The sequence below is a fragment of the Moschus berezovskii genome, chromosome 1 (genome assembly GCF_049115385.1).
Source record: "Moschus berezovskii isolate FMDL1 chromosome 1, NW_MosBer_1.0, whole genome shotgun sequence".
NCBI lineage: Eukaryota > Metazoa > Chordata > Mammalia > Artiodactyla > Moschidae > Moschus > Moschus berezovskii.
Genome location: NC_142460.1, coordinates 162,751,521 through 162,776,949, shown reverse-complemented (window position 1 = coordinate 162,776,949; position 25,429 = coordinate 162,751,521). Strand labels below are relative to the sequence as shown.

The 25,429-nt window shown below is 36.9% G+C and overlaps 1 protein-coding gene across 2 annotated transcripts in view; it reads left to right on the top strand.

Annotated features, from left to right (window-relative positions):
• BRWD1 (bromodomain and WD repeat domain containing 1) overlaps window positions 1–25,429 on the top strand; it is a 119,878-nt gene that overhangs the window by 81,463 nt on the left and 12,986 nt on the right. For both annotated transcript variants that reach the window (XM_055414053.2, XM_055414045.2), the window contains exons 32-41: window positions 1,357–1,482; window positions 3,889–3,961; window positions 5,022–5,063; window positions 6,795–6,941; window positions 8,204–8,356; window positions 14,143–14,309; window positions 18,919–19,145; window positions 20,509–20,676; window positions 22,460–23,338; window positions 24,297–25,220. In XM_055414053.2, coding sequence (XP_055270028.2) covers window positions 1,357–1,482; window positions 3,889–3,961; window positions 5,022–5,063; window positions 6,795–6,941; window positions 8,204–8,356; window positions 14,143–14,309; window positions 18,919–19,145; window positions 20,509–20,676; window positions 22,460–23,338; window positions 24,297–25,220 — 2,906 coding nt within the window. The remainder of the gene's footprint in view (window positions 1–1,356; window positions 1,483–3,888; window positions 3,962–5,021; window positions 5,064–6,794; window positions 6,942–8,203; window positions 8,357–14,142; window positions 14,310–18,918; window positions 19,146–20,508; window positions 20,677–22,459; window positions 23,339–24,296; window positions 25,221–25,429) is intronic.

The window sequence follows — 25,429 nt, the reverse complement described above, 5'->3', positions numbered from 1 at the left end:
TTATTTTCCATTTCATTCTCTTCTTTCATTATAGTCATTTCTTGGCCTTGTGTGTAAGATAGGGTTAGATGCCTATGGGTAGGCATGGAGAGAACCTGGACAAGGAAAAGTAACACATTTCATTCCTTAGTCTTTAGTATTCTGTTTTTCTTAGAAAAGCTGCTCCATTTAAATATAAAATTCAGTTAATAATTTTTCTTGGGCTCCAAAATCACTGCAGATAGTGACTTCAGCCATGAAATTAAAGAACGCTTGCTCCTTGGAAGAAAAGCTGTGACCAACCTTGACAGCATATTGAAAAGCAGAGACATTCATTACTTTGTTGGCAAACCATACCAGTCAAAAGTATGGTTTTTCCAGTAATCATGTATGGATGTGAGAATTGGACCATAAAGAAAGCTGAGCGTCAAAGAATTGTTGCTTTTGAACTGTGTTGTTGGAGAACACTCTTGAGAGTTCCTTTGAATGCAAGGAGATCAAACCAGTCAATCCTAAAGGAAATCAGTCCTGAACATTCATTGGAAGGACTGATGTTGAAGCTGAAACTCCAATTCTTTGGCCACCTGATGTGAAGAACTGACTCCTTGGAAAAGACCCTGCTGCTGGGAAAGATTGAAGATAGGAGGAGAAGGGGACGACAGAGGGTGAGATGGTTGGATGGCATTGCCGACTCGATGGACATGAGTTTGCGCAAGCTCTGGGAGTTGGTGATGGACAGGAAAGCCTGGCATGCTACAGTCCATGGGGGTCACAGAGTCAGACACGACTGAGCAAGTGAACTGAGTTAATAATTGGACTTTGACCTTTGAAAATTAATTTCCTGGAATCATCAACTTTTTGTCTCTGGCTTTTAGAGTGTTGAAAACTATAAAATTTCCCATTCTCATTTTTTTAAAGCAGGTTATGGTATTTTCTGTACAGTTCAGCAACTTTGAGAAATTATCTTCACAAAATATTGACTTCTTGAGTTCATATTGTTAATTTACCTTTGTAGTGTTGCAAACGTGGGTTTAGTCAGAAACTAATTTGTCAGTCTGTAGTCAGATTGAATTTCTTAGGATTGGTGGTATTTAACACATTTTGTTCATTGAGTCTATAGCTTCAAACATGCCTAAAGGCAGTGTGAAAAGGGAAAGTTGCTTTTTTGGTTTCCTGGATGTGATTAAGTGATCTGTTAAGACTTTCAGTCCTTAAATCTATTCTCTGCAGTTCAGCTTCTAATATAATTGCTATGACTGTGATGAAGTTGACAGCATCATTTTACTGTATCATACTGGCTTAACATGCAGGATTTTTTAACTTTGTTTATGTATTTTCATTTTTTAAACCCTAACTTCCTTGTTTTTTACTTTGAAGGAGGCTATCTGCATTAGTTTGGGAAGTCAGATATATAGAACACAATGCCAGAACATTTAATGAACCTGAGAGTGTAATTGCAAGATCAGCTAAGAAGATAACAGACCAGCTTTTAAAATTTATCAAGTAAGTGACCTCATGTTATAGATGTTGTGGAAAAGTTACTTTGCATATTGAGTTTTTAATTTGTTGCATTTTAATGTGTTACATTAAAGGGCATTTCTTTAAATTTCTCTTTCTGTGGTTATAATTTAGGTAAAGGAATAAAAAGTTGAACAGCCAAAGTTTTTCTGTTTCTTTAAAATTTTGAAATAATTTTATACTACAGAGAGTTGCCCTGTTTTCCCCTTAGGTTGACCTCTTACACAGCTGTGGTGTCCTTATGAAGTGTTAAGAAATTATCCTTGGTACAATACTATTGACTAAAGTACAGAATTTATCTAGATTTCATCAGTTTTTACATCTTTTTCTGGTGCGGGATCCAATCCAGAATTCCCACTGCATTCGCTCTTTTTTTCATAGTCTCCTTTAATCTAGTCTTTTCTTTCTTTAATTACCTCATCATTTTTTAATGAATGTTGTACACTTATTTAGTTCAGTTCAGTCGCTCAGTCATGTCCGACACTTTGCGACCCCATGAACCGCAGCACGCCAGGCTTCCCTGTCCATCACCAACTCCTGGAGTCTACCCAAACCCATGTCCATCGAGTCGGTGATGCCATCCCAACCATCTTATCCTCTGTCGTCCCCTTCTCCTGCCCTCAATCTTTCCCAGCATCAGGGTCTTTTCCAGTGAGTCAGCTCTTAGCATCAGGTGGCCAAAGTATTGGAGTTTCAACATCAGTCCTTCCAATGAACACCCAGGACTAATCTCTTTTAGGATGGACTGGTTGGATCTCCTTGCAGTCCAAGGGACTCTCAAGAGTCTTATCCAACACCACAGTTCAAAAGCAGCAGTTCTTTGGCGCTCAGCTTTCTTTATAGTCCAACTGTCACATCCATACATGTCCACTGGAAAAACCATAGCCTTGACTAGACAGACCTTTGTTGGCAATGTAATGTCTCTGCTTTTTAATATGCTGTCTAGTTTGGTCATAACTTTCCTTCCAAGGATTAAGTGTATTTTAATTTCATGACTGCAATCACCATCTGCAGTGATTTTAGAGTCCAGAAAAATAAAGTCAGCCACTGTTTCCACTGTTTCCCCATCTATTTCCCATGAAGTGATGGGACCAGATGCCATGATTAGTTTTCTGAATGTTGAGCTTTAAGCCAACTTTTTCACTCTCCTCTTTCACTTTCATCAAGAGGCTCTTTAGTTCTTCTTCACTTTCTGCCATAAGGGTGGTGTCATCTGCATATCTGAGGTTATTGATATTTCTCCCGGCAATCTTGATTCCAACTTATGCTTCCTCCAGCCCAGCATTCCTCATGATGGACTCTGCATATAAGTTAAATAAGCAGGGTGACAATACACTGCCTTGACGTACTCCTTTTCCTACTTGGAACCAGTCTGTTGTTCCATGTCCAGTTCTAACTGTTGTTTGCTGGCCTGCATACAGGTTTCTCAAGAGGCAGGTCAGGTGTAGCATGTAGTTTAATTTGGGTTGTCTGATATTTTCTCATGATTAGATTGAGTTGCAATCTGTTTTGGATTGTATCCTGTGAAAGTGTGTATGTATGAATAGTCAACACTCTCTGGCATTTGGAAATCAGTTTCAAATAGTAGGATTAAAACTGACCCTCAAATTGAGATCCTAGTCCCAACCTAGTCTGTTCTAGTCAACTTTCTGGATGACTTTGGATACATTACGCAGCCTCTTTCCTTTAAAATGTCATATGATTTTGCTGTATGATCTTATATGCCTTTCCCCCACAGTTATAAAAATTCTTTGAAAGAATTATATATTAGAGAAGATAATTTTTGAATTTTGACATTATTTTAAACATCTGGCTCCAAACTGGTGAATAAATGATTCCCGTCTGTTTCACCCTCCTGGGCTGAATCTGTCCATTGTCTGGAGGACTCAAGCTTGTTGCCTTTTCCCTCAAATTCGTTTCTACTCAGGGAGACCACATGCCCATTTTCATCCCTGTCATGTCTAGAATTCCGTATTTTAACATTCTTTCTTCTGCTGTGATTACTGTGAGGTCAAGACGTAATTTGCTTCAGTTTCTACTTCCTTTTTGTTTCTATTCTCTTTTATCTCAAATCAGCCATTTTTCTGATACTCACTGTACAAATATTACCAGTGGTGAAAACTTAGAAAAACTCATCTGTGTATTCATCCAGTTGAGGCCATACTTACAGTACTTCTGGATTACCAGCTTAATTTTCATACATACTTAATTGAAAAAAATTACTTTCAATATTCTAGTATGATTGTTTCCACAGAGGATAGAGTGAAAACCTGATATTCTGCTGCTTTTAATTGGGTGTGCATAGTTGGGGATCTGCATCTTAAAGTAGTTTAAATATTCAGAAAGAAGAACTATATTTGCATACTATTAAAGTAAAAAATTGTCTTTTAGGAATCAAGACTGTATAAATATCTCAGAACTTTCTAACACTTCTGAAAATGATGAGCAAAATGCCGAGGATTTGGTATGAAGTTTGTGAATTTTATAATGTCTTCTGTTTATTTCAAATGACTACTTAGAATGAAGAGTGAAGTAGAAAACATTTGTTACCTGTATGATTTCTTCCTATAGTTCAGTGAACTATGAAAATAGGGCACTTGATAAAACTACAGTTTAAAATTATCTAGATGGTCAATGAGGTAATAGACAATAATTGATACTAAATAAATAGGTAATGTCTAGGGAAGTAATTTAGGTTTGGAACATGTTCTCTTTCCAACGTTTTGGTAGAGAAAGATGTAGTATAAGAAGTACCTTGGAAATATTTTTGGTAAAGTCAGTATTTCAGCAAATTTACTGGCCGTCCAGTGGTTGGGCTGTGCACTTCTACTGCCGTGGCCTGGGTTCAGTCCCTGGTTGGGTTCAGATCCTGCAAACCACATAATGCAGCCAAAAAAGAAAGTATATGAGAGTTGGATTTAATAGTAATTAAAAATAAATAAACATTACTATGTTTTAAGTACCCTAAAGTCCTTCACTTAGGATGGTGTTGAAGTGTAAGTACAAAGCAGATATCCATGGTATTGTGTAATTTCACTTCATACAAAATCAGGTTATTGTATGTAGTTGAAGGAAGGATTCTCTGTGGTGTCAGTTTCCACACAAACTATTATCATGATTCACTGATTTTCATGCTAATTTAATATTGGAATATAAATGAGTGTGCTAATACATGATTTAGGCGGTAAAACGTGTAGCTTACATAATGTGAGCATCTGTGGGAGACTGTGTTTCTAAGTTTTATCCTGTGCATGTCCTCTGTGGACGTGCACAGAGCAACTTGTTATAGCTATATTTTGGAATTAGTTCATATTTATATTAGGGAATGTAAAGGATTGTTAAGAATAAGAGTCGGTTTCTTGAATTGAGTGCCATGAAGATCATGTGATCGTCTGTCTTTTGAGATTCTGTTATCAAGTTATAACCCTTGTAGGACTTAAAAGTCTTTGATTTCCTTTATGTTAAGATTATTGCATGTCTAATGACAATCTTACCACTTAAAGTGCTCTGATTTTTATTCCTAGGATGATAGTGATCTTCCTAAAACATCTTCTGGAAGAAGGAGAGTAAGTTAATCTGTGTGATTAACCTTAGTTATTGACTTATTCTCTGATTTAATATCAATGTAAGATTTTAGGTGTTGTCTTTGAAAAAGTACATTGATACTGAATATTATAAGAGAAATGGGAGAAATCACTGGAAGGTGGATGGCTAGATAAGGTTAGTGGAAGAGTTGGGATTTGCACTGTGTTCTCAGAATGAGAGAGTAAGAAGAGGAAATTCAATTAGTATAGGGTTTAAGAAAGTAGGAAATTATGGCATGTCAGTGGGTACTGAAGACACTGGCCTGGCTGCTGTAGGGGTTGAATTTTGGAGCAAGCCAAGTGGTTTTATCTAGCCTTTATGTTGGGAGCAGATTATGATGATATTAAAAACCAAGGATTTCATTTAAATTTATAGTAGAGTCACTTTCATAGCCAAAACGGTAGATTTTGAAGGATAAGAGAATAGGTACTAAATATATTAAAGTTAGGAGTTCATTGCAAGAACCTTAAGTAAAAGTTGGGAAACCTAGTCAGGAGTAGTTCTGGCTGGTTTTGGTGGTCCAGTGGTTAGGACTCTGCTTTCACTGCTGAGGGCTCAGATTCAATCAGTGGTTAGAGAACCAAGATGCCAGAAGCCACCGTGCTGTGTGGCCATTTGAAAAAAAAGGATAGTGCTGGCCAGGAACAGAGGGGAAGGGAAGAAGATGAAACTTTTTAATGGAAAAACTAGGATTTGGTGACTTTTAAAAAATGAGACTTTATTGAAGGGATAGGGGAGAATAAAGTGAGAAATAAGTTTTGGATAAGTTAAAATTGTGTCATCAGAGTTCTTAAAAAGTTCTAATGTAACATGATAATTAAAAGTAAAGGTTATTAATTGAAAATGCTTAATAATGTTAACTTATTTTAAATTTCATTCGAACACTGCTTAAATTTAAGCTTTCTGCCACATCAGTTTTCATAATCTATTGCTTCAAATAACATTGAAAAGTTAAGACTTGAATTATTGTCGTTTTCATATAATTTCACTTTTAAACAGACTTAAGGATTTAGTTAACCTGTTTAGTGTTTGTTATGATTGCTATAGCAAATTACAAATCTAGTGGCTTAAGCAATAAAAGTAGCTTATAGTTTTGTAGATTAAAAGTTTGGCATGGGTCTCACTGGACTGAAGTCAGGGTGTCAGCATAGCTGTGTTCCTTTCTGAAAACTAGGGTAGAAGTAATTTCCTTGCATTTTCCAGCTTCTGGAGTCTCATGGACCCCTTCTTTAATCTTCCAAGTCAGCAGAATAGTGTCTCCCAGTGTGCCTTCCACCATTCTGCCTCCCTTGTATGAGGATCCTTGTGATTACACTGGGCCCACCCTGATAATCCAGGACCACCTCCCTATCTCAAAATCTACTCTTTTAATCATATCTGTGGAGTTCCTTTGGCCACAGTATGTAGATATCATTCTGCCTACTATGTTATCCAGTGTGGGTACTTCATATTCTGTGAAAACATTTCTTAAACTTAGGAGATAAGTGGTAGAATGAAAATGTGCTTTTGGAATAACAGAAATGACATTATTGGTTTGTTTTTTTTGAAGTGGACTTTCTCCTAAGTAGATAGAAAATCATATAATGACATATTTTGACATAATACAGAAGACAACAGTTCAGTTAGATTTTTACCATTACTATACCATACCATACCATAGTGCAGCTTTTCCAAGGCTGAGAAAACTTTTAATATTGTAAATGTATTTTTAGGTTCATGATTGGAAAAAAAGGAGCATCAAAACAACCAATTATATTGAAAACAACTGGAAGAAACAGTGTAAGGAACTAGTGAACTTAATTTTTCAATGTGAAGATTCTGAACCATTTAGACAACCTGTTGATTTGGTTGAATATCCAGTAAGTTGTCATCATTTGAATGTTTGGTGCTTTTCTTATTGGTGTAGAGATATAGGGTTCAGTTCAGTTCAGTCGCTCAGTCATGTCTGACTCTTTGCGACCCCATGAATCACACAGCACGCCAGGCCTCCCTGTCCATCACCAACTCCTGGAGTTCACTCAAACTCATGTCCATCGAGTCGGTGATGCCATCCAGCCATCTCATTCTCTGTCATCCCCTTCTTCTCCCGCCCCCAATCCTTCCCAGCATCAGAGTCTTTTCCAGTGAGTCAACTCGTCGCATGAGGTGGCCAAAGTATTGGCGTTTCAGCTTTAGCATCAGTCCTTCCAATGAACACCCAGGATTGAGATATAGGGTAGAGAGGTTTAAATGAAAAAGTAAGATGTCTAGAATTCCCTGGTGGCCTAATGCTTAGAATTCCAGGCTTTCACTGCTGTGGCCCAGGTTAGTCCCTGGTTGGGATACTGAGAGAGATCTCACAAGCCTCAAGGCATAGCCACAAACAAAGAAGAAGTAAACAACCGGCAGCACCCCCACTCCCACCTCCCCCCGCTTTCACCCGTTGCAACCCAGCAACCAAAAAGTGAGATGTCTAGGCTTCATGTTAACTTTGTCTCTTACCACTAAGTCAGCGGTGGAAGAGTTGTTTTACAGTTTCTTGAATTAATAGAATTCAAGAAATTGTGCCTTGTACCTTGGGTAAGACTTAGTTACCAATGTTATCTCTCATTATCAGAGGGGTAGTAGGCCCAACCCTGGGAAAACTATGAATTGGTTGAAAGTCTCTCTTTGGGACCTCCCTGGTGGTGCAGTGGCTAATACTCCCTGTTCCCAGGTCTGGGTTCAATCCCTGGGGGTCAGGGAACTAGATCCAGCATGCTGCAACTAAGACCTGGCTCAGCCAAATAAAGATTTTTTTTTTTTTTTTAATGTTACTCTCCACTTTCTAACAAGGAAATAAAAAAATGACCTTTTTAAAAGATGGAAATCACAAATTTGCTGTAGGAAGCTTAGAAATAATATAGTGGAGTATACAGAAGGAAATAAAAACAATTTCATATCCTGATTCCAAATATATAATTTGTTACATTTCTTGTCTGTATGTTTGAATGTCTTTTTAAAAGTTATTAATTAATGATTTTTAAGATCTTTTAACCTTTTTCTCTTCTGTCATTTTGAATGTTTTCGAGATTTGATGCACTTTCACATTTCTAAAAACAGGAATTGAATCTTTGAACTAACTATTGTTTTTAAAATCTAGGATTACCGAGACATTATAGATACTCCAATGGATTTTGGAACAGTAAGGGAAACTTTAGAAGCTGGAAACTATGACAGCCCTTTGGAATTTTGCAAAGACATCCGTTTGATATTTAGCAATGCAAAAGCATATACACCAAACAAAAGATCAAAGGTAATTTTAAAAGTGGTTTATATAAAAAAAGTATGTGTGATCTGTATAGATGATGATTTTCTATTGTTTGGTAGAGGTGGAAACCTGAAAGAACAGTGAGTATAGTAAGACTGCTCTTAAAAATAGAGCTTTCACCGCAGCCCAAGTATCTGCTGTGGAAACATTGTTTCCTGGTGACAGTGTTTATCTTTCCTAAAGTTTTATAAGCAAAAGAAGATTGGTACCAGTGAGGAGACCTGTGAAAAATGAACAGATTTGTATTGGATGTGTAGTGAGAAACGTCTGTTCTCTTACATACAGGAATCTTGAAAAGTGGATTGGGAACTTTGGGAACTTATAGAGGTTGGACGAATATTACAAGTAAGAAAAGGAAAATCTGAGGTGGGGATGGGACTACTGATGCATGCTAATAATTTGGATCTGAAGAAGAAACATGTGAGCGTCTTATTAGTTAAGAACAGCATTGTGGACACTCCTAAATTTTTGTTAAAAGGTTACATGTTGGATAGTTTTTCAAAACTTGTTGAAGCATAATAAATATACAAAGTTGTATATATATTCTCAGTGAATGTTCATAGACCCTTGTAGTCAGTGTGCTGGATCATTAAAAAAAAACAGCAATAATTTGAGAGTAAGATTTTAAAATTAAAGTACTTGCTTGATGCTATAGCTCCGTCATCAGTGACTGTTACTGCTAATTAATTGTTTTAATTTCACTTCCCCTTCATTACTTGGTATCAAACTCCACCCATATTATTGATTCTTAAGAACCTTCACATTCAATATCCAGGTTGCTTATTGAATCAATTTGACATTCAAGTCTTAACATTTTTCTCAGTTTGTGTTTTTATCAATATTCACCATTTGCAAGATTTCCTTCCAGAAAGAAAATAAATTTCATTCATGTCTTTTTTTCCCTTTTGTTTAAAATACATGTTTGAGGATTCATCATATAGCTCACCCATTTAAAGTGCACAATTAATGAGTTTTGGTGTATTATGTGACCAGATTTTCAAAATTATGGTTACATATACATAACATTAAATTTATAATTTTAACCACTTTTAAGTATACAATTCAGTGACATAAATTAATGTTGATCAGCCATCATTGTTATTTTCAAAACTCTTTCATAACCCCAAACAGAAACTCTGTAACCAGTAAGCAACCAACTCCACATTCTTCCCTTTCCTCAGCCCTTGATAGCTTCTCATTCATTTTGTATCTCTATGAACTTGCCTTTTCTAGATATTACATACAAACTGAACATACAGAATTTGTCTTTGGTGTCTGGCTTATTCCACTTAGCATATCATCTTAAAGGTTCATCCATATTGTTTCCTGTTTTGGAACTTTGTTCCATTTTGTGGGGTGAATAATATGCCACCATATGGGTGTATGACATTTGGCTCATTAATCTGTTGTTGGACACTTGAATTGTTTTCTACTTTTTGGTGGTTGTAACTGATTCTGCAGTGAATATGGGAATATAAGAATCTGTAAGAGTTCTTGTCCTCAATTTTCTTAGGTATATATCTGAGAGTGGAATTTCTGGTTCACAGGGTAATTGTATGTTTTTCAGGAACCACCAAACTGTATTCCATAATGACTAGACCATTTTGTATTCCCACTGGCAATGTACAAGGATTCCAGTTTCTCCACGTACTTGCCAAAATTTGTTATTTTCTGTGTTTGTTAAAAAAATTAAAGGATCATAGTGAGAGTGAAGTATTATCTCATTGTAGTTTTGATTTGTATTTCTTATGACTTATTAAAAATTGTACCTGGAATTTATTTTTATCAGATATGAATTGTCATGAAGAAAGAAGTTTATGCTCACAGATCCCTAGGAACAGAAGTGTGATAGAACATTCAGGCCACGTGGGGATGGACCAAAGTTGATCAGTAGGCAGAGTTGGCAGAGAGGGAAGGGTTGGGAAGAGCATGACAGAGCCTACGTTGGGATTTTCACAGGAAGGCAAGACAGAACAGAGCAAACAGTCTAGTACTGGCTGATACCAATAATTGGAGCTTTGGTTTGTAGGTGTGGTCTCTAGATGTCTGACTCGGTCTGGGGTGATTTGGGTAGGGGGAATATTATTCGCTTGGTGTATGAGAATTTTATAAAGAAGATAGTTAGGTATGTGAGCTCTCGATTGATTGATTTCTGTATCAGAGGTGTACCTGTCTGTGAAAGAGTCGTTTGCTATCAGTTATCCCTGGGAGGGGCAGTCTCTCCAGGATCAAGGCTTCAAATGCCAGAGCATCAAGAATACGGAAAACAAAGTATAGTCACTACACTGACGATGTTGACGATCTTTTCATGTGCGTATTGACCAGTTGTTTATCTTCTTTGGCAAAATATATATTCCAAGTGCTTTTCCCAGTTTTTAATTTGAATTTTGTCTTTTTGTTGTTGTAAGAATTTTATTTATTTTTTGTTGTGAGAATTTTAAAATACATTTTGGATATTAAGTCCTTATCAGTGTTTTCCAGTTATTTTCTCTCATTCTGTAGGTTGTCTTTTTACTTGTTGATAATGTCCTTTGATGCACAGAAGTTTTTAATTTTGATAAAATTATTAATCAACTTTTTTTTCCCTTCGATTTCTGTGCTTTTGGTTTCATATTTAAGAATCCATTGCTGCTTAGGGTCACACAGCCTGTAGGTATGTGACACTGTTATGGAGCAGTTTGAAAAATAAGTGTCATTTGACTCATTAATTCCAATTTTAATTATTTTTTATAGGCAGAATTAACTGGAAAAGAATACTTGCAGAATACATGTATATTAAGGAGTAATTTATAGAGGTAAATGTTTGGAAATAGTGGTCAAAATAGTTAAAAAAATAAATGCATTGCCAAGTTGAGTGTCATAAAGATTGACCTCATGTATTCTTATGGTTTAGTTCTTATATTTAAGCTGTTGATCCATTTTGAGTTACTGTTTGTGTCTGAGGTTCAGTTTATTCTGTGTGTAGAAATCTGGGTATTACAGCACAATCTGTTGAAGAGACTGTTCTTTCCCTATTAAATGACCTAGTACCCTTTTTGAAAATCAGTTTGCTAGATAGATTGGTTTGTATCTGAGCTCCGTACTGTTCATTGGTTTGTACGTATGAGTTTCTGTCTCTTATCTCTGTCTTGTATGTCAGTACTAAAATGTTTTGTTTACTGTACCTTTAGTAGTGTGTTTTGGAACAAAGGAAATTTTGGTCCTCTTACTTTGATCTCTTTCAGGATCATTTTGGCAATTCATGGGTGCAATTCATTATTAATGTGAGGATTGACTTTTTCCATTTCTGTTTAAAAAAGTTGAATTTTTGATAGGGATTGCATTCAGTGTGTAGATGGCTTTGAACTGTATTGGTGTCTTGACACTACACTACAATTAAGTCTTTCTGTCTCTTAATGCCAGATGCCTTTCCATTTATTTAGGTCTAATTTCTTCCAGCACGGTTTTGTAATTTTCAGTGGAGCGTCTTCCCAATCCTTGGTGAAATGTATTCCCAGATATTTTATTGTTTTAGATGCTATTTGAAATGCAGTTGCTTTCTTAATTTCCTTTTGTACTTGTTCATTATTGGTGGCAGATTCTTGTGTGTTGTTCTCATACCTTGTAATTTTGTTGGATTAATTTATTAGCCCTGATAGCTTTCTTGTAGAATCTTGCATTGTTTCTATACATAGGATTACTTCTTCTGCAAATAGATATAGTTTTACTTCTACCTTTCCAACCTGAGTTATTTTTATTTCTTTTCTAATTGCTCTGGTAAAATTTAAAATACAATGTTGAGTAGCAGTGCTGAAACCACTCCTTGTACATTCCTGACAAGTCTTTTATTATTTACCACTGTGCATAGTGATAACTGGGGGTTTTCGAGACATACCCATATTCATGTTGAACTGATAATTTTAGCACTTGTTTTGTTAGATGATTTTATTTTATATTAAAAATGTATTACTGAATTTTTCAGATATATGAAAAATTGATACTCAAGATTCTCAGAGGTTTCAAACAATACGATTGAGGAACAAAATCACTTTTGTTAAAATTGGTGACTTACTCTAGAGTTCAGGTTTGAAGGAAAAGAATAAATTGAATATATATACAAAATACTAGAAATAACTGTTAAAGATCATTTCAAAGATAAGAGGGATTACAGATTTCACACATACTCATTATGTGTGTGTGTGTATAGGTTTCCTCCTGTATTTAAAGGTAGAACATTCCTATGAAATCTTTTTTAAGGTGAAATGGTGTGAGGTGAAGAACCAATTACCTTAGGACACATCTTAATGACAGATGCACAGAATACACCAAGATAAAAACTCAGATGCCCACAGACACGGTTCAGAACTGTGGCGACTTGCCTAAACAGAATGAATCACAAACAAATAGATGCACACCAAGACACAGCACAGTTGAAATGGTGAAAGGCAAGCATAGAGAGAGCATTTTAAAGACAGCAAGAGAGAGACAGACTCATAAGTGAGAGATCCCCCATAAAGGGCTGTCAGCTGATCTGCCTGCCAAAACTTTGCCAACTAGAAGGCTGTTGAAAGGGAAAATTTGTCAAAGTCCATAGAATATTTAGCACCAAGAATGAACCCTAATGTTGTCAATGGACTATGGGTGATGATGTGTCAGTGCAGGCTCAGCAACCACAATAAATGTATCTCTCTGGTTTGGGATGTCACTTTAAAAACTAAAATCACAACTGTGGTGACACATTACTGAGATGGTGAGAGTAGTTGCTGGGGAAGAAGCTTGGTGGCACTGCTGTTGCTGTTTGTGGTTCCCTGTGCCTCTGTGGTGACATGTTGCAAACAGATGCTGAACTCTCCTTTTCAGCTTTTTTCATAAAAGGGAAAATCTTTGGATTTCTTTAAGTTAGTGAAAACAGGCACTAATAAAGTAGGTCTTTTATAAAAATGAAGTGGCAGAAAGTAAACCTTTCTTAAAAGTGGGGGATACCTGTATATGTGTGTGTATATAAATATGAGAAAGTCACATGTTTCACATACTTTTTAAAGGTTCTCCAGTGTTAGTCTCTTCCATTTTCCTCCACCATGGACCAGGGTGATTAATATTTAACTTTGTTAAATATTTTTACATTTTATTTTCAGGAATGATTGTAAATGAATGCATAGTACTTCCTGTAAATAGTAGCTGTGCCAAAAGTTATTTATAGTAGCAGTGTTGTCCTTTTAAAAATTTGATGTTTTTAATTATAAAAGTTATTATAACATAATCTTTCTTATATAATTAAGGTTATAGGGCATAATATCTTCTTCTGGATACAAGCCATCTCTTTTTCTAACAATAATTTAGACCTTAAGTGGCATAAGAGGCATTCATATTTCAAGTAGAGACTGGTGTGGTAGTGCTTTTGTTGCCTTGTCCCAAGGAGACACTGCCCTTTTGCTGCCTAAATAGCAACCTTAAAACCAATCAACTTCCTATATAACTTTAGGAGAAGGAGGCATTTTGGAGGTTTGTACATGTAGATGTGGGAAAAATCAACTGAGAACCACTGACATACAGATCTAAACCCAAGATTCTAGAGGGTTGATTGATTTAAAATTACTTTCTTTTTATCAGAGAGGTGTGTATTTGGTACTTCAGTGTCCTTGAAGGGAAGGAATGGGAAATAGATAAACTAAGAACCAGCCATTATCTAGAACAGTGATATAATAGATTATAAGTACCTCAATGATTATTACAAATTTATTTGTAAAAGTATAAGATTTTATAGTTCTAGTTTTGCTTTCATGTCCTTGCAGATTTACAGTATGACATTGAGATTGTCTGCCTTATTTGAAGAAAAAATGAAGAAAATCTCCTCTGATTTTAAAATTGGTCAAAAATTCAATGAAAAACTTCGAAGAAGCCAGAGGTTTAAGAGACGGCAAAATTGTAACCGTGTCAATCAGGCTAACAGAAGTATCAGGTGAATTGGTTATTGTAGTCTCTGTATACAGTTTTTAAATCAGGTTGTGATACTTGATTTTTATTATGCTAGAAATGTGTAATCATTTTAGAGAACAGAATAGTCACTTTTTATAGGTTGAAAGCATTCTCTGAATATAGAGCTATTGCGGTGACTTTTAATTACATAAATTTGTAGTTGTTTAATGAAATATCAATTAAGTCTTATTAAGAATTATTCAAAATATTATTTATCTTTCGCATAAGAATTTTTTTTAATGCAGAGAGTAAAATGATTACTCGATATGCTATTGTGCATTGTAAGGGAAAGTGCCAGTTTGATGTAATGTATATGTTTTCACTGGAGATTATTTGTAGAGAAGAAATATAAAATGCAGGAGTTACTCTCTTTATAGTAAATTATTCTGTCATTTATGACTATAGCTTGCATTAATATCAAATTTATAGATATTTTAAAGTGTTGAAATGTGGAAATTGAGTTTTTCAGTGTTTAGTTGTTTTCATGTACATTTAGAATGTGCACTGTTAACCTTGATGGATTTCCTCTTGGTTGTTTTTGGGATTACATCATGCATCTAAATTGAAAACCGTCTACTTCAGGTTAATACTATTTCATTCCCACAGATTTAAGAATTTTGTTTAGCCCTTTTCCCTTTCTTATTTGTGCCCTTAACTCTCACACAATTTATACTTTTATATGTTGTTTTATGCAGTTGTCTTTTAAATCAGTTAAGAAAATAAACAAATTATTTGTACTGTTCTATTGGGTTGGCCAAAAGATGCATTCAGGATTTTCTGTAACATCTTAATGGATAAACCAGAACAAACTTTTTGGTCAACCCAATATATTACCTATATAATTACCTTTCCCAGTGGTCGTTTATTTCTTTTTGTGGAGTTGAATTACCCTCTGGTTTTATTTCTTTTCAAACTAAAATCTTTTAATATTTCTTTTAAAAATTACTTATTTATGTTTCTTTATTTGGCTGTGCTAGTTTGGGTTCTAATTGAGGCACTTGGGATCTAGTTCTCTGACCAGGGATCATGGAGTCTTAGCCACTGGATCAGCAGGGGCTTCCCTGTTTATTTTTTGAGCTGTGCTGTGTCTTCACTGTTGCATGTGGGCTTCCTCTAGTTGCAGCAAGGGGTGGCTACTCTTTTCTGGTTCACGGGCTTCTCACAGCTCATGGGCCGTGTGAGGTTCACGGCCTCTCACAGCCGTGGCTTCGTGTTGTGCAGCATAGGCCCTTGAGCATGTGGGCTTCAGTAGTTGCAGCGTATGGGCAGCATGTGGGCTCAGTAGTTGTGGTACGTGGACTTAGCTGCTCTGAGGCATGTTGGGATCTTCCCTGGGACTAGGGATTGAACCCATGTCCCCTGCATTGGCAGGCAGATTCTTAACCACCAGACCACCAGGGAAGTCTATGAAGTCCTTTCCTATTTCTTGTAAGGCAGACATGCTAGCAGTGAATTCCCTTAATCTTTGTTTATCTGGGAATGTCTTAATTTCACTTTTATCAAAACTAGTTTTGCTATATATAGAATTCTCAGTTGGCAGTGTTTCTCTTTTAGCAGTTTGACTATGTCATCTTACTGCCTGCTGACTTCCAGTGTTTCTGATGAGAAGTCAGCTATTAATCTTATTGAGGTTCCTTCCATTGTACACAGGCAGTTTTTCTCTTGCTGCTTTCAAGACTTTTTTTTTCCCTTCATCTTGCAGCTGACTGTAGGTGTGGATTTGAATTTATCCTTCTTGAAATTTGTACAACTTTGTGGATGTGTACTGTTTTCATCAGATTTGGGTGGTTTTCAGCCATTATATTTTCAAATATTTTTGTTCTGCTCCTTTTGTCTCCTGTGAAGGTGAAAGTTGCTCAGTCGTGTCCGACTTTTGATGACCCCATGGACTATATAGTCCGTGGAATTCTCCAGGCCAGAATACTGGAGTGGGTAGCCTTTCCCTTCTCCAGGGAATCTTCCCAATCCAGGGATCAAACCCAGGTCCTCCTGCATTGTAGGTGGATTCTTTACCAACTGAACCACAAGGGAAGCCCTTTGGGGCTTCCATTATACATAGGCTGGTGTGTTTAATGGTCTCCCAGTGGTTTCTATGGCTTCCTTCATTTTTTATTCATAAAGGATAGGATACAAAGAGAATGTGTTCATTCTTGAGCTACTACACCTTGTCTCCTATTAAAAGTCATTTATGATAGGTATAAGCATGTAAATATTTCTTCTTATATTAATCTCTAGTTGATATTTTTGTTTAGTTATTCAGTCGTGTCTGACTCTTTGCAACCCCTTGGATTGTAGCCTGCCAGGCTCTTCTATCACTGGGATTTCCCAGGCAAAAATACTGGAGTGGGTTGCCATTTCCTTCTCCAGGGGATCTTTCCAACCCAGGAATCTAACCCATGCATCCTGCATTGGTAGACAGACTGTTTACCATTGAGCCTCTGGGGAAGCCCATGGTTGATATTAATGGAAGTTAAATTTTTGACATAATGAACTTGAGTTTTCTTTTTAAATCCTTTTGTTTTTTTAATGAAGGAAATAAAGATACTACATTTTGCAGCCATCTGTCCTTCTCCCATTTGTAACTGACAGATTGCATTTAACACATGGAAACTGGAAAACTGCTTGCCTTTAAAAATGGTCTGTTTCCATTTGAAAACTTGAATTTACTTGATTATGATAGTTACTGCTTAAAAGAATTATTGGGGTTTCTTTTTCTTCAAAAAATTGAAGTATAGTTGAGTGTGGTTATCTATAAGCTCAGATGCCTTCAGTTCAGTCGCTCAGTCGTGTCCGACTCTCCGCGACCCCATGAATCACAGCACGCCAGGCCTCCCTGTCCATCACCAACTCCCGGAGTTCACTCAAACTCATGTCCACAGAGTCGGTGAGGCCATCTGGCCATCTCATTCTCTGTCGTCCCCTTCTCCTCCCGCCCCCAACCCTTCCCAGCATCAGAGTCTTTTCCAGTGAGTCAACTCGTCACACGAGGTGGCCAAAGTATTGGAGTTTCAGCTTTAGCATCAGTCCTTCCGATGAACACCCAGGATTGATCTCCTTTAGAATGGACTGGTTGGATCTCCTCACAGTCCAAGGGACTCTCAAGAGTCTTCTCCAACACCACAGTTCAAAAGCATCAATTCTTCGGCGATTAGCTTTCTTCACAGTCCAACTCTCACATCCATACATGACCACGGGAAAAACCAAAGCCTTGACTAGACGGACCTTTGTTGGCAAAGTAATGTCTCTGCTTTTTAATATGTTGTCTAGGTTGGTCATAACTTTCCTTCCAAGGAGTAAGCGTCTTTTAATTTCATGGCTGCAATCAGCATCTGCAGTGATTTTGGAGCCCAAAAAAATAGAGTCTGACACTGTTTCCACTGTTTCCCCATCTATTTCCCATGATGCCATGATCTTTGTTTTCTGAATGTTGAGCTTCAAGCCAACCTGTTCACTCTCCTCTTTCACTTTCACCAAGAGGCTTTTGAGTTCCTCTTCACTTTCTGCCATAAGGGTAGTGTCATCTGCATATCTGAGGTTATTGATATTAGATACTCCTAAAAGTAAAAGCACCTTTATCTTTTTGTTTTAAGGGAAAACAAAACCAAATCCTTTTGTTTTAAAGGATTATCTTTAAAAAACATGAATATTAGTCAGATCTGTAATTTAAACTCAGATTGTCTTAAACTTTCATCTTTTTTTCACCATAATACATGGCTCAGGAATCATATGGTGAATTGGCATTTAGATGTAAACATATTGGTCTCAGAAAAAAACTAGCTTGATCTGTTTTTTGCCTCTCTGTTCTTTCTGTTCAGGTTTTGTTGATTTCTCCTGATTTGATACTGTCTTTGTGTGTGTGTTAGTCACTCAGTCGTCTCCAACTCTTTGTGACCCCATGGACTGTAGCCTGCCAGGCTTCTCTGCCCATGGAATTCTCCAGGCAAGAGTACTGGAGTGGATTGCCATTCCCTTCTCCAGAGAAACTTCCCAACCCAGGGATCAAACCCTGGTCTCCTGCATCATAGGCAGATTCTTTACTGTTGAGCTACAGGGAAGTCTATACTGTCTTTAGGAACATTAAAAAATGAGCCTAGAGGGAATATTGTCATATTCAGAATCTCATTCTTAATATAGGGGATTCCCTGGTGGCCAGGTGGTTAGGACTCCAGGCTTTCACTGCCATGGTCTGGGTTCAGTCACTAGTAAGGACACTGAGATCCCACAGGCAGTGATGTGGCCAAAAATAATAAATAAAAAATCACAAATTTCATTACACATACAACTTTAAAAAATTTATAATATGAATGAATGCCTGTATTACATAAATGTTGGCTCTTAGCATTTAATCCAAAGAAACTAGGATATTCAGTATGATTTTCTATAATACTGTTACTTAGATCATGTTTATTACTCAAATTTGGAATAAAACAATGTCAAATTTAAAGTAAAAGAGTAGTAACCCAAGCTAGAGTAAGATGTTAATAATGAATATTTCAGGGTCTCGATCATAAAATTATTCTTTAATAATACACTGTTCTTTAGACATCCTCTGTTTTGCTCAATGTTGTTTTATTTTTCCTATCTTTGACCAGAAATACCAAGCAGAAGCGTTTAAAATCTCAGACAAAAGTAATTTCTGAGTTTGTAGGTTCTCCTATCCAGCCTACCTCAAGTAGGGCAACTTATTCTGCAAGCCGCAAGACAACTGCTAGCGTCTCTTCAGGTGTTACTTCTGGTGACTCTTCAGATTCAGCAGCATCATCAGAAAGAACGAGAAGAAATAGACCTGTCACTCTGACAAATGGTTCTACATTATCTGGTGAGAAATGGAATGTCGTGTGTTCACCTGTTGAACACTGAAGTTTATGACACTGATAGTTACTATGGATTTTGAGGAAAGAATAAAGAAGATACGGTCTTGATATTTCAAGGAACGTAAAATTTAACAGAAGAGACATAAGTAACACATGGAATAATTAATTATATTTGATAAATGCTGTTCTTTGCAAATGGTGTAGCCACATTTTAAGCAAATTTGAATCCTTCAGGTTTTAAATAATGTGGTATAAATATCACACTTTGTGTGCAAAATTTGACATGGACAAATTTCTTTAAATCATATAAGTTTAAGGCTTGATGACCTGGAAAATTAAAAAATACTGTTTATTTTATTACCATTTGGTAGTATAACTAGCTTACACAGACTGTGAACATCCTTTGAATGAGGTTGTGTTATGTACATACTTGAGTTTGTTCTGAGTGATTTTGGTGACTTGTCATGATAGTATAGTGATTACTGTTGTGATTTAAAACAGTAGGATCAGACAGGTAGAATGCAGCCTCAGTTTAGAGACTGGCAAGCCTTACAGAGAAGTTTGGATTACTTAATAGGGGTCCCTTGTTTTGATGGAATCACATGATGAATTCTGTCTCAGGAGGATGAATCAGTTTGACAGTGATACATGGGAAAGGAGAAGAATCTGGAAACACAGCATGATGGGACATGGAATGCAGGAGTTGGCACATACACATTCCTCTATCAGCCACTTCTTTGACATATAATTAGGTTGTATTATGGAGCACGATTTTGTCCTTCAATAATATGTTCCCACTCATTTTGATGGAATATTCCTTTTGTGATAGACATACTTGGGTGAAGGAACAGGAAATTTGGTTTCCTATCTTACTCATCTCACACATTTTCTACGTGTGTGTGTGTCGCATGTTGAAATGCTCTTTCTTGAGCTTGAAAACATGTGTGGTACAAAGATGCTGTTAGGAACAATTGCTAGAGAGAGACCTGAAAGCCTGCTAAAATGTTGGACTTGAAGTGACTGTTTTTTCTATAGGAAGTACTTGTTTCAAAACAGAAGCAGGAAGAAGCGGGGCTTGTTAAAATTTTAATGAAAGCTTGTTTATAAAATATCAGTATATAAACTCTTATTTTCTGAATCTAAATCAGTATTAATATGTTACTTTCAGAAATGAACAAACTTGATTTCAAATGCTGATTATGTACCTTTTAGTATTATCAGCTATTCTTCGAAACAGTTTTTAAAAATATACTAGCTTCTAAAAGTATTTTAAGAATCTGCCTTCAGTCTGTTGTTATAAAATAACTGCTTACTGTGTAAAGATAGGAGTGTATATGTAATGAACTGTTGATGCTTTATTTTTTTTAGAAAGTGAAATGGAAGATTCTTTAGGTACCTCTTCATCATCTTCAGCTTCAAATAGTTCTGAGGAAAGCAAGGAGAGTCCAAGAGCTCGAGACTCCTCCTCCCGTAGTGGGCTAGCCAGGAGCAGCAACTTCAGGGTGACCAGGACCAGAGCTGCACAGAGAAAAACTGGTGAGAAGAGGCTCAATGTACTGGGCGAAATGTGTGTCAGGAGAACCCAAACCTAAATAAACAGTGAATGCCTTATTCACCTGACGCATCTGCACATGACTACATGTCCTTTGTGCTTTTTTCCCCTTGAGACATAATTGACATAAAATATATTAATTTCTGGTGTACAGTGTAACTTGTACATTTGTGTACTTGACAGAATGATTACCACAGTATGTTTAGTTACCATGTGTCACCATACATAGTCAGAAAATTTTCTTTTTTCTTGTGATGAAGACTTTTTAAGATATACTCTTAGCAACTTTCAAATATGCAGTGCCATATTAACTCTGCTTGCCATGTTGTACATTGTGTTGCCACGATTATTTCATAACTGGAAGTTTGTACCTTTAGACTCCATTCACCCATTTTACCCACTCCCTATCTGCCCTCCCCTGGCAACCACCAGTCTGTTTTCTGGTGGAGCATGTTTTGTTTTGTTTTTGTAGATTCCACATATAAGTATAGATTCCACTTAAACATAGGGTATTTGTTTTTCTGTCTCACTTATTTCACTTTGCATAGTGCCCTCAAGGTCTGTCTATGTTGTCGCAAATGGCAAGAATCCATTCTTTTTTGTGTCTGAATAGTATTCCTGTTTGTGTAGATGTGGGTTTGTTATCTTCTTTATCCATTCAACAACCTAACTTTAACAGCCTAAGTGTTGCTTCCATGTTTTGGCTGTTGTAAATAATGCTGCAGTGAGCATGGGAGTTGCATGCTCAATATCTTTTCAAATTCATGTTTTTGTTTTCTTTGGGTAAACAGCCAGAATTGGAATTGTTGAATCATATAATTTTTTGAGGACCAACCATACTGTTTTCTATAGTGGCTACACCAGTTTTCCCAACAACAGTGCATAAGGGTTTTTTCTTTCAAATATTCACCAACACTTGTTATTTCTTGTCTTTCTGATAAGAGCTGTTCTAACAGATGTGAAGTGGTACCTCATTCTGGTTTTGGCTTGGATTTTCCTGATGATCAGTGATGTTGAGTGTCTTTTCATGTACCTGTTGGCCATCTGTATGTCTTCTATGGAAAAATGCCTATTCAGATTCTCTGCCCCTTTTTAAATTGATTTTTTTTTGGGGGGTGTTGAGTTGAATGAGTTCTCTATATATTCTGGATATTAACCCCGATCAGATATATCTTTTTGCAAATATTTTCTCCTTTTCAGTGGGTTGCCATTTCATTTTGTTGATGATTTTCTTTATTGTGCAGAAGCTCTTTAGTTTGATGTAGTCCTGCTTGTTTATTTTTGTTTTCATTGCTTTTGGTTTTGGAGTCAGATCTAAAAAATCATTGCCAAGACCAGTGTCAAGAATCTTTCTGCCTATATTTTCTTCTAGTTTTGTGGTTTCAGGTCTTATATACTTCAATCCACTTTGAGTTAATTTTGTGTATTATAAGATATAAAATAAGATATAGTATATCTTACAGTATAAGATAGTCTAGTTCATTCTTTTGCATGTGACTGTCTAGTTTCCCAACACTACTTATTGAGAAGATTGTCCTTTTCCATTTTATATTCTTGGCTCCTTTGTCATAAATTAATTGACCATCTGTGCTTGGGTTATTTCTGGCTTCTCTGTTCTGTTCTACCCTTTAAACTTTTTAAATTTAGAAAGGTGTAATCTGTTTTGACATTAAAAGAATAAGGAACATAAGTACTAAAATAATGAAGTCATTTAAAAATGTTGGAATAAGGAAGACCTTCCTAATCTTACTGTCACTTTATTTTTAGGTCCAGTTTCTCTAGAAAATGGATGTGGCAGAAAAGCCACTAGAAAGAGAGTCTATTTAAGTGACTCAGATAACAATTCTTTGGCGACTGGTGGAAGTGTAAAAGCGAGACCTGGAAATAACCGGAAAGTGCTACGAAAGTGTGCTGCTGTGGCTGCCAATAAAATCAAGTTAATGAGTGACGTAGAGGAGAATTCTACTTCTGAAAGTGTCTGTTCTGGTCGTAAGCTGCCCCACCGCAATGCTTCTGCTGTAGCTAGGAAAAAATTATTACATAATTCTGAGGATGACCAGAGCTTGAAGTCAGAAGTTGAAGAAGAGGAGCTAAAAGATCAACTATCACCATTGTCCAACTCTCTTGCTGCCCAGAATACTGAAAATGGAGATTCAGAGTCAGAAAGTGATTTACGGGTAGCCCGGAAAAATTGGCATGCTAATGGTTACAAGTCTCAAATTCCAGCAACTTCTAAAACAAAATTCCTTAAAATAGCGTCTTCTGAGGAAGACTCTAAAAGTCATGATTCAGATAATGGACATAACAGAACTGCTGGCCCATCAACATCTTTGCTGAAACTTAAGGCAGAAAGCCTCTCAGAGGAAGAGGAAAAAGCAAATTCTGAAACAAGGAAATACAGCACAGGTCGCAAGAATGCTCCTTTCCTTAAAAAAGCAAAGCTCTTCAGTGATTCAGAGGACTCTGAGTCTGACAAAGAAGATGAACAAGACCGATGTCATAAGATGGAAATGAACCCGAGTTCAGGGAACGTGAAGTGTGAACCTATTGCCAGATCCCAGTGTTTTTCAGATCATGTATCTGAAACTGATTTGGATTCAGATAATGACAAGAAAGCAAAAGAAAAACCAAATAGTTTTATAAAAGGTAATTCAAAACATTTAACCTTGGTTCACTGCTGTCTTTTTTTTTATAGCATTTTTTTTCCCCATGAAATTTTACTTTGCTACCTGCTTTCTTTCCATGCCGTGCATTCTCCACTCATCTTTTCTCTGTGAATACTGTTACTGGTTGTTGAGTACATTTAGTTTTGCTCATGTGACAGGCAGCCTTGACCATAGCTATTTTTAATAGAGATTTCACTTCTTATATTGATAATGGGGATATTGTATTGGCTATGGGTTCAAGAAAAGCAGAGACCAGCATTTATAAGCTGTTGGTGATAATAGTTTAAGAAGAGGAAAGAAAAGGGTGATTGAAAGGAATGTGGTAGGTAGTAATAATAATAGCAGCTCACAGAACAGTTCCCAAACTATTTGTCATCAGGATTTTTTTCTAAATGCTTTACATTTATTTATGAACCAGTTTAGTCTTCATATCTTTCATGAGATAAGAACTATTATTATTAGGTCCATTTTATTGATAATAACTCTGGAGTATGAAGAGTTAAGATAAATCACTGAACTGAGATTATCCTGGTAAATGGAGAAAAATACTAGATCGGGAGCCATGTAAAACTAAGATTAAACGTAGTGTGTGATGGAACTTGTTAAGTTTCAAAGAGGCTGAGAGTGGTTAGTTTGTGTACCTTAGTACAGTGGTGAAGAGACTTTAGTTTGTATTCAGGTAAATAAAATACTGTAGTGTTGAGTGTCTTGTGTATAGAGATAGGCATGGGGTGTTATTGATGGGCGTATGTTAACTTGTGAATGGTGCTGAGGCTGAAAAAGTCACTTCAAAAGTAGTAAAAGCCGAACCCATTCACTGCCATCCTCCTTTGAAGTTAGAAGAAATCCCAGACTTAAGTTGTTTAAAACGTTGAACATTTAATTCCTTTAGACTTAACTCTTCTAGTAAAGATTAAAAGAGTATGCTTGATTTTTAGATTCCGCATCACAAAATCATGGACAGAGCAGGAAAGCTGCCAGGAAAAGGGTCTGTTCCAGTGACTCAGACAGCAATTCGAAGGTGGTTAAGAAAGCATCCAGAGCCAGACCAGGCCTTCTGAGAGTGCCTCGGAGGTGTGCCACCACTGCTGCCAGTCGGATCAAGCTGATGAGTGACGCGGAAGATGGCCGGGTAGACCACGTGTGCACTGGGAGCAGAAATGTGAGGAAAAAGCCCCTCCATGCTGCACGTGCCACAGCCCAGAAGACAGACAGCGAGTTTGAGGGGGATGCAAACTGTGAAGTGCCGAACGACCAGAGAGGCTGTGAAGGGCAGCCACCTGAAGCCGACTCAGAAGGTAGTACAAAAAGTATCAGTCAGTCTTTAAATGAAGATTCAGACTCTGAAGGCGTGTTGAATTCAGGACACAAGAACAGGCGTACCAGGAGTCTCAAAACCAGTGTTGCACCTTCTAAAACAAGGAATGCCTTGATTGGGTCTTTGGAGGAAGATTCAAAAAGCCATATTCCAGGGGGTGAGATAGGTAGAAAATGTTCTTCTGAGTCAACTTTGGTGCACAAAGCTACTGCAGAGAATAACTTTGAAGAGGAACTGAACTATGGGTTACGTAGGTGGAACGGCAGGAGGCTCCGGACCTATGGGAAGGCTCCTTTCAGTAAGACAAAAGTGGTGCGGGATTCGCAGGAAGCTGCCGAGACAGAAGTAAAAAGGAAGAGACTGCAAACTGAATTGGAAAATGTGAAAGCTTCTGAAACAACAGGGAGATCAAAGTGTGGACCAGACATTAGCCCCAAATCTGACTCAGATTTGGGATCTGCCTCTGAATCAGATGCTGACTGTACGGATGATTCAAAAACCAAAAAGAGGAAAACGAAAGGGAAAGCAAAAGTAGTTAGAAAAGGTAAAACTTTTACAGCTAATGTATCTAAAACCATGAGACGACCAAGACAGAGCAAACGTCCTAGGTTAAATGTGGATGATAATGACTGGGAGGATGTGGACTATGCAAAATCTAAAAGAGTTCTTCGACGTTCAAAAATAAAGACGAGAAATCAGGGTAGAAGGACCGTGAGATACCATGATGGGGATGATGATAGGAGTTTAGAAAAT